General features: G+C 35.9%; 1 protein-coding gene across 1 annotated transcript; it reads left to right on the plus strand.

Moving 5' to 3' along the window:
* Nucleotides 1–255: 255 nt before the first annotated feature.
* On the plus strand, nucleotides 256–7795 carry LOC105782233 (K(+) efflux antiporter 4). Its single transcript, XM_012606834.2, has 20 exons — nucleotides 256–691; nucleotides 1067–1110; nucleotides 1581–1639; nucleotides 1779–1857; nucleotides 2011–2072; nucleotides 2169–2244; nucleotides 2422–2496; nucleotides 3002–3073; nucleotides 3152–3235; nucleotides 3922–3990; nucleotides 4202–4279; nucleotides 4382–4470; nucleotides 4576–4672; nucleotides 4737–4790; nucleotides 4973–5068; nucleotides 6137–6325; nucleotides 6404–6481; nucleotides 6652–6696; nucleotides 7053–7142; nucleotides 7224–7795. The coding sequence occupies exons 1-20, from the start codon at nucleotides 475–477 to the stop codon at nucleotides 7368–7370; spliced, it is 1800 nt and encodes a 599-aa protein (XP_012462288.1). The 5' UTR covers nucleotides 256–474; the 3' UTR covers nucleotides 7371–7795.
* The last annotated feature ends 1894 nt before the right edge of the window (nucleotides 7796–9689 follow it).

The raw sequence follows: 9689 nt of genomic DNA on the forward strand, positions 1-9689 counted from the left end.
CCCAATAAATACCAGCTTTTCTTCGGGGAGCGTGAAATCACAGCCCAACCACTTTGATAGCTCAAATTACCTTTCTGGGATTCCATATTTTATGGACATTGTTGACGGCAAATCTTCAAAATATGGCGTTCTTTACACGCGACATCGTTTAGCGCGTATCAGCAAGATCAACACCGGATTTATGTTGTACTATACATCAAGTTGAAAGGACCTTTTCGTAATTTTCACTCAACCTCCATTCTCTGGCTAACTAAAAACCATTTTTTCCCTCTCGTTCTGAAAACCAGAGAGAGAAGAGAAAGAGAAAAAAGGCAAAAAGGCGCAAATCCAACACCCTTACTCTTTGCTTTGCTAACTTACGCTTCTGCTATTCTACGCACCTTTCTGTTCACTTTTTTCCCTTCTTTTTCTCTCTCTCTCTCTAGGATTTTTTTTCTTTATTTTTTTTGTCGTTCTCTCACTAAGACCTCCGCAATGAGGAGGAGACTCGCGGCTCTCTTCTTCATTTGCGATCTCTTTGTGTTGTTCGGTTTCGCCGCCGCCTTCGACGCCGAGACCTTGTCGGCTGCGGAGTTCAATACCACCGCTGCCCTGACCAATGTGTCAGACCCGAGATCCAGAGAGGATAGTTTCGCTGACATGATCGATCGCGCTCTTGAGAAGGAATTTAATGACACCGACCAAAATGAAGGTACGTTCTAGATCTGAACTCTCGCTCACCTTATCGTGTCGGATCTGCATTTGTTTTAATATCAATGGTGCTTGAGCAAGGGTTTTGAAGCCTGTGGATCAGCTTTAATTTCCCTTAATTTGGCTTAATTTTGTGTTTTCAAGTGCATTGTTTAATTTTTACATTTATTTTATTTTCCAATTATCGTATATATATATATATATTGGTTTCGTAGTTCGTAGTATTTTATTTAGATTTTAGCGAGCATTTCCGTTAGAAGATATTTTTTTGTTTGTTTTAAGTTATATGATAAAAAGCTCATGCAGCATCATTGAATTCCTCTATTTTCATTAGTTCCATATTATTGGAATTCTGACTAGTGTTTCTCTTTTACAGCCACTGATCCTGGTAGTTTCAACAATAGCGTTGCGGGGAAGCAGGTTGGTAGTAGCCTCGTAGCATTATTTACTTGTGTTATTCATTTGCAGTTAGCGTATTGCCATATAATTTTCAAAGTGATAATGTGCTCGTCTAAAGCATTCTGACGTAGGAAGTCTTTTTTTTTTCTTTTGCATTGCATGAGGCACTCTTATTTGGAATTGAAAGCAATCGTTAAGGCAGTTGGCTGATGTTAAATTGCAATCTCAGTTTAGTGTTAAGAGGACCTTAAACCTGAAAAAGGAAAAACTTTGTTCTAGCTTTCAACCGAGAAAAACCTTTAAGATAAGAATTCATAACAATGCCAGTCTTGCAATTAAGATGAGAGTTTTGTTTTTTGGTGATGGCAAAGGGAAGTATATTTTGTTGATCAATGTGAGCTATATACAGTGGTCTGGCTTTGACATTTGAGTATCAAAGAAGCACTTTTGCTCTCAGCTGGTGGTAGCATAATTGGTTTGTTTTTTGTTAGGCCGTCTTGGAGACTGTTGCCAGAGTTAAGTCCAAGAAAAATGAGACCAAGGAAGAGAAGTAAGTTATTTATTTTCTTCGACAAAAAAAAAAAATCATAAGAAAAGTAGTTTAATCTTTTATAGACTAATTGTTGGCATTCCACTTCACTAGTCCTCATTAATTTACAGCTTACGTTTTTTCTTGAGCCTTATGTCAGGTCATTTCAGCTCCATGATGTTTTCTATTTGGATAATGAAAATCGAGCAGATGATGCACCGACATTGATAGATCAAAATGTATGTCCAGAAAAAGTGTCTGAAATTTCTATCAGTTGATAATTTGCCTTGGTGTTTGTATGAATTATGATGACGCTGCTTCAAGCACTTATACTTTGTGTAGTTATATTTGAAGTACATTACTTATTGATCATGTTGAGGTTTTTTCCTCAGGACAATGTCTTTATAATATCCAACCCAAAGTCAAAGTATCCTGTTCTACAATTAGACTTAAGGTTATACTCTATATCTATATAATTTTTTATCCTTTTGCTGCTGTTACAATTGTTTTGGAAGCAAGTTTTTGATTGTTCAAAAAATTCTTTGTGCAGATTAATATCAGATCTGGTAGTTGTCATTGTCTCTGCAACATGTGGTGGCATTGCTTTTGCTTGTGCTGGACAACCGGTATCGCTTCTGTACCTTATATATTTTTATTCTTAAGTTTTTACCCTTTGCAATGTGGTGCAGCTTGTTAGATTCATTCTCAGTCTCTAATTAAAAGCTTCGTAAGACTTGTTTTTTGATTCACAGTGATAGGTTTTCCCTAAAGGAAAGTCTAACCCTTGCATTCTGAATTTTCAGGTTATTACTGGGTATCTACTTGCAGGATCCATTATTGGGCCTGGTGGTTTTAGCTTCGTCGGTGAAATGGTGCAAGTATGTTTCTTTTACTTCAATGCTTTTGGCAGTTTATCTTCAAATTTACTAGTCATTATTCTAGTTTCTTTAGATATATTCATTGGAGGACTAGATATCAAGAAAAATAAGTGAGGTTCAAGTTGGTTACTATATTACCTTGCTAATGCTAGAACCGAAATCTTTCACCCAATTACCCTTGCTTTGAATTGATGTGTAATTTAAAAAAAAATTCAGCTTTGGTTAAAATATAATTCTCCTTGGTTTCTGATTGTTGGATTTCTACTGGCGTGCATGAGTTCCTAGAAAGAGAATCAGGCCAAATAATGCATTTATATGTATAAAATTGTAATGTGCATTCTATTACTTATGCCACTGTAGCAAAGAAAACAGTTTGACTATTTCTTTATGAATTGTTTTAAGGAAATTGTGGTAGTGATAGAAGCTTACAAATTTGTATGGTACCTTTTCAATTTTTAATAAATTTCACATACTATTTCCATATTTTTATTTGCTCATGATTCAGGTTGAAACAGTGGCTCAATTCGGTGTAATCTTCCTTCTTTTTGCTTTAGGCTTGGAGTTTTCAACAACAAAGGTTTGCTCATTGCCTTGTACTTCCATATTTGTTCATTCTTATATTCAATAATATTAACCTTGGTAACAATTCTTGCAGCTTCGTGTTGTTCGAGCAGTTGCTGTCCTTGGAGGCCTTCTCCAAATTTTTCTATTCATGTGTTTATGTGGTATAACAGTCTCGGTATGTTTATCACTTCTGCTTTGAACTTTTGCGCTTGTGTCTACTATTTCCTGCTGCATAATAGTATTCTCTTAGTCTAGCTCATTTTAAATTGCAATATTTAAGGCTAAACTTACTTCTTCCCAATGTTCCTCATACCTGTTGGAATAAGCTGCATGCTGTTATTTGTTTTAGTGGGTGCTAACGATACTACAGGTTTGGTATTCTCATGGCCCCATATGCTAAAAGATAAGTGCATACACTGTCAAGTTGGCTTTGTCTTTGGCTTGAATAATGGTTCTCTCTGCTTTCTGTCTTAATGGTTGTCCTGCCCTCATATGTGCACAAAAATGGAGGTGTCGATCATTCCAACAACATTTAACTTAGAAGCTTTGATATATTTCTTATATTGTGATTCATCATTCATGTACTGTCCTTCTAAAACATCTGTGGCATAAGTGAGCATCACCCAATGATTGTTAGGGGCTACAACATGAATTCTACACTTTTTCATCGGTTGGGCCAGGACCCATTCATTTGTTTGTTCAATTAGGCATGTGGACTGAAGTGCTGCTTTTTTACTGGAGAAGATATGCAGTTCTCTTGCTTTTTCCTTCTTAAACTAGTGTTATGGTGTTTTCCTTCCCCTCTACTCAGATTACTATAGCTATGAGTTTTTGATGGATGCAGCTACATGCTTTTTGCAGTTATGTGGGGGTAAACCTTCTGAAGGGGTTTTTGTTGGTGCATTCTTGTCTATGTCTTCTACAGCAGTGGTAAACCTCTCTGAACTGCATATTGACTCTGATTTTGGTTTGTTGAAATTTTGCAGTGTTTCTTTGTTGACATATATCCTAAGCTAGTAGGATAGCATATCTCTCAACTTTGATAGACTAAAATGCTCGTTCAAGGAATTACTTCTGGAAATATGAGCTCCATAGGCAAGTAGTTTTGCTCAAATGACTGGTATGCCTTTTATGATTCCAGGTATTGAAATTTTTAATGGAAAGGAATAGTTTAAGTGCCCTTCATGGTCAGGTGACAGTTGGAATTCTTATCCTACAGGTATTTATTTTCATGGTCACTACATCAGTTAAAAGAATATTTACTTGATTTGCGCATAGATGCTTAGCAAGCATGAAGTTTTGAACTATCGTTGTTTGGCAGGATTGTGCTGTGGGCTTGCTGTTTGCATTACTTCCAGTTCTAGGTGGCAGTTCTGGCATTCTTCAAGGAGTATTATCCATGACTAAATCGTAAATGAAAATTTCTCTAGGATCAGCTGTCTTTGATGTATTTGTTGCAAAGATCATTCTGTGTTTGTAGTTTCCTAATGATAAATTTTCTCTTTCAAATTTCAGGTTGGTGACTTTGATTACATTTCTGGCCATTTTGACAATATTATCCCGGACTTGTGTGCCGTGGTTTCTTAGGCTCATGATAAGCTTATCATCACAGGTGTGTACTATTTAGTTCAATTTTTAACGTATGTAGACATTTACTGACACATTTGTTTGTGCAGACTAATGAGCTCTATCAGTTGGCATCTGTGGCGTTTTGCTTGCTTGTTGCTTGGGTTCGCTCATTTCCTCCTCACTTCTTGCATTATAATTAACTTGTGCATTATAGTTATCTTTTTGTAGTTTGCTCATTCTTGCAACTTTTTTCCCCATCCATCAAGATCCATGTGTCTTTTCATTCACTTAGTGACATATGTATGTTTGTATATGCATAACATAACTTGTTGTTACACTCCAGTGTAGTGATAAGCTGGGTCTAAGCCTTGAGCTGGGCTCATTTGCTGCGGGGGTGATGATATCAACCACTGATCTGGGCCAGCATACACTTGAACAAGTAAGACTTCTACCCTTTTTAGAACTTTCAATGCCTAGTTTGATGTAAACTTGTTTGTGATCTAAAAGTATGTTAACTTGTGATGTAAATTTGTTTGTGATCTAAAAATATGTTAACTTGTGATGTAAATTTGTTTGTGATTTAAAAATATGTTAACTTCCTACTTAGAGTTAACTGTTATGGGCTAAATGCTCAATTTGGGCCTAAACTTTGGAGACTCACCCCTTACATGAGGATCAAACCTTTCAAAGTGGTCAAAGAACGACCAAACCTGGACCGATCTGCTCACATTAGGATCAAACCTTTCAAAGTAGTCAAATAAGGACCAACCTTTTTGTTTTGTACCTGCTCAAATAAGAGCTAAAACTTTTGAGCCCTGCCCAAATAAGGACTAAGATTTATTGTAATTATGTTGCATTCCTTTAGTTATAATGGTGTGAAAAAATCGCTCATGTATGCTTTACCTTAGCTTCATGATTATTGGACATAATAGTATTGTGATATATATTTTATTTGCCATTATATGTAGAATGGTTTACCTTTGTCCTTGTTTGAGCAGGTCCAAAAAAGTCTGGTCCTTATGTAAGCAAACCCTCCAAGGGTTAGAGGCCCAAAATGAGCATTTAGCCACTTCTATGCTAGCTCATTGACCATCTCTCTACACGGTTAATTTTGCAATCCCTTTAAAGAACGAGTTGTCAGTCTTAATGTTATTGGATCAACTAAATCCAATTACTTATGGTGTGTAGAAAGGTAATTCAAGGTCCTGCCTAAACTGACTGCAGTTAGCAAACTCCTGTCCATCAGGGCTCAAGCACTATTCTATTCATCTTGTCTAGTTATTTAGTTGATATTTTCTGCTTACTGGAACTTACGCCCCCTTTCTCTAATTTGGTTTATGATGCTTGTTTGACTTCGAGAGTATTATTGTGAATATGACTACCAAATTACGAATCTCTGTTGTTATTCAGTTTTGTTGATAGTACTCTGAACTAAGAAAGTGTGTCACTAGAATGTTGTTGCCTTGTCAATACTTACTGACCGCTCGAGTCTCTCTTTTGTATACAGGTGGAGCCCATTCGCAATTTCTTTGCTGCTCTTTTCCTCGCCAGTATTGGGATGTTGATTCATGTACATTTCCTTTGGAATCATGTTGACATATTGCTAGCAGCTGTAATATTGGTGATTGTTATTAAAACAATGGTAGTTGCTGCAGTTGTCAAAGGATTTAGATACAGCAACAAAACTTCACTTCTTGTATGAGCTGAACCTACTATTTACGTATTTGTATTCATTTTGTAAAGGTTTCTAAGTTCTTTTCACCTTAATGTGTAGGTTGGAATGTCTTTGGCCCAAATTGGGGAATTTGCTTTTGTTCTTCTCAGCCGAGCTTCTAATCTTCACCTAGTTGAGGTCCACACATCATTACTGTAATCTTCATTTAGTCAATGTTATGTGTTGTTAAGTAGACCACACAATTTTTCTCAAAACATGTAGTTCAGTTTAGTTCATTTATTTTATTTTTCTTATTCCGTGGCTTCCTACCTTGACAATGTTGCTGATTTTTTTTGTCATTACTTCAGGGTAAACTTTACCTGCTGCTTCTGGGCACAACGGCTCTCAGTTTGGTACGTCAACTATTACTGCCTTGCTTTCACATTTGTCATTATATTATCGTAAAGAAGAATGGTTCCTTCTATTATGACTGTGAGTACCAACCATGCAACTGGAGGGTAGTTAGAACGCACTTGTTGCAATACGTGTCTACTGTTGCTTCTTCCTGCTTTTTCAAGAACAATGTTCTATGACTATCAGAAACAATTCAATCATTAAATCATTTTCATGTCATTTTGGAAACCTTCACTTCTAAGTACCTGATTTAGCTGCTACTGCACGTTTTCACAAAGTTCTTTCGATGTTAAAATGGCACTGAACTGGTTTTTCTCTTGAGATTTCAAAATGTTCTCATAATATAAACGTGCAGGTGACTACACCGTTGCTTTTCAAGCTCATCCCAGCTGTTGTTCATCTTGGCGTGCTCTTGCGATGGTTCCCCCCTGATAGTCAGAGCGAGGTAATCTTGCAATTCTTTAAACTTTTATCCGAATTCTTGCTGGAACATGTATTTTGAGGTTTACGTGATTTCTCCTCTCAGATGGGTTTTAAAGGAGATAGTCTCCGCTCAGACAGTGGTAAGCAAAGTAATAGTCTCCGCTCAGACAGCGGTAAGCAAAGTAATAGTCTCCGCTCAGACAGTGCGAAACGTATCACATTGCTGGTCCAAGGCTCTCATGATTCATGATATTAATATATAAAAAACCGAATCAGAAAGCAAAGCAAATGCAAAGATTCAGCATTCACATGATGGGGTTCTTATACTGTGGAGGACATGCATAAAATGTGCACAAAGAAGTGAACAAAAACAGGTTCTTTACTTCTTTCTATTGCAAAGCTCTTCATATGTTTTTTTGCCCATTTACAATGACAATTTCTGACAAGTCAAAGCCTGTTCAAAAAAGATTGTCAGCCCCGACATATGAACAGCAATATATATGATGTCCCCCTCAGCCTACACATTATAAATATCGGTTTCAGGGTCATCACACTAAAAACTTTGACAGATGACCTTTTGTAAAATAGCTTCCATTTTGTGATGTAATTCATTTCAATCTTTTTCATGTCCCCCGCTCCCACCTTTCATTGATTGATTTATTTGTTTTTATCTCATCTTTGGTTTTTCTTAATTATTATTATTTTGAAAATTTTATGTTGTGAAATAAAATTTTGTTTGGTATGTTGAGTTCTTTGACGAGGTTTGTAACAGTGTTGACAGAAAGGAGGCCCAATGTTAGATAATAAAGAATTGTGAAATTTTAACAAAACGTGATTCTTTCTTTTCTTTTATTGAATTATGAAAATGTTTTATCTTTGTGTTTTTTTCTTTTTTTTGGATAAGTAAGTTGTATTATCTAATGAGAAGATTACAGCTACATCCAACAATTCACAATAAACTGTACACTAAGAACCTATACAAAGCCAAGAAACACAATAGATTACTGCAACCAAAACCAGAAACCTAACCTATACATTTCTCAAACTCTATTGCAAACATAATCGGTTATTGTCGTCCAAAAAACGAGGTTTTGGGCCAATGCAATAAATAAGAACTGCTTATTTATGTCATGATATGAGATGAAAATTAGGAATCGACTTATGTAATACAGTTAATCCCCTAAGTTATTGAGCAGCGGTGTAGCATCATATCCCAAAGGCAGTAAGTCTTTTTTACGAGGAAGAAGTTTTTTTCAAGGATTCTATATAAATTTCTATATGATATGAAACCGAGATAGTTACCTTTCGGAAAAATCTAACGGACGACAGCCTCGAAATGTCTATGCTTTATTTTTCTGAATGTGGGAGAAAAGATAAAACTTATTATTAATTTAATCCAAATTAGAGTTTGAAACTCATGTAATTAACCCCTTTTGGTTAACCCGAGACAAATCGATAGATCTATGAGAAAATTCATTCAATTGGATATATGGTAGGGTAAAAAAATGGGATACCAAAAGAATTGACTGCTGACCCGTATGAGATAGGAAACTCTCAAGTACGGTTCTAAGGGAAGGAATTGAACCGCCTATTTCAACCGGGGAGAACAGGCCATTCGATAGGGGGATTTTGAAATAGTGGAGGCTTGGTTCGAGCAAGCCGCTGAGTATTGGAAACAGGCTATAACGGTTACTCCTGGTAATTATATTGAAGCGCAGAATTGGTTAAAGATCACGCGGCGTTTCGAATAAGAACAAGAGCTCTCTGTTTATTTATTATTATTTTAGTTTTAGGATTCGAAATTTGAAATAGAAATTAGAGAATTCTATTAAATTCTATTCTTATTCTATTTAATTTTTATTAAATCCATTAATTTAATATTTAATTTAATTAAATAAATTACGGTACCATTTAAATTATTAAATTTGATTTTCTAGTCAATTTAAATATTTAAATAGTAAAAAATATTAATTTAATTAGAATTGTTAATTGTGTAATGGTTTGGTTTTGTTGGACCCATGGGTCAAATAAAACAGTGCATTTCTCTTTTTGGGAAAAACCAATCTGAATCAGTGGGACATTTACCACTAAGACGAAGACGCACAACATCTTTAACTTTTTTCAGAACACAATTGTATTCTATCCAAGCTTGAGCGTTCAAACAAGGAATTATCCAGTTAAATTCTTTAAGTCACATACCAACAGACCTCCTGATACCATAAAAACCAGAACAAGTTGCCACAAACCTTGTGAGTAAGCACACACAAAAAAAAAAAGATTTCGAGATTCCGTAACATCAAAACATAACAGACAACAACAACAAAAAAAACCATACCATAATTAAGCAATTTGTGGTGTGTGGGAAGTCTGTTTAAGATAGCCAACCAAGCAATTGTTGAGGGTTTAGGCACATAGAGAGGGAACCGAAGGAACTTATGTCAAGAGACCTTAACAGCTTTAAGGACTTTCCGAAGTTTATGAGTCACACAATTGTCCCAATCGGAAAGGTTCTCGAAGAACTAACAACAACATCCTTCAGCCACAAAAATCTCCTCCAATTCCAGCTACT

This window comes from Gossypium raimondii, chromosome 13 (assembly GCF_025698545.1).
Source record: "Gossypium raimondii isolate GPD5lz chromosome 13, ASM2569854v1, whole genome shotgun sequence".
NCBI lineage: Eukaryota > Viridiplantae > Streptophyta > Magnoliopsida > Malvales > Malvaceae > Gossypium > Gossypium raimondii.

Excerpts from the sequence above, each read along its gene's own strand:
- LOC105782233 (XM_012606834.2), top strand. The coding sequence starts at position 475 with ATGAGGAGGAGACTCGCGGCTCTCTTCTTCATTTGCGATCTCTTTGTG. Across the intron at positions 3,991-4,201 it reads CTATGTCTTCTACAGCAGTG|GTATTGAAATTTTTAATGGA; the intron begins GTAAACCTCTCT and ends TTATGATTCCAG. Across the intron at positions 4,471-4,575 it reads GTATTATCCATGACTAAATC|GTTGGTGACTTTGATTACAT; the intron begins GTAAATGAAAAT and ends TTCAAATTTCAG.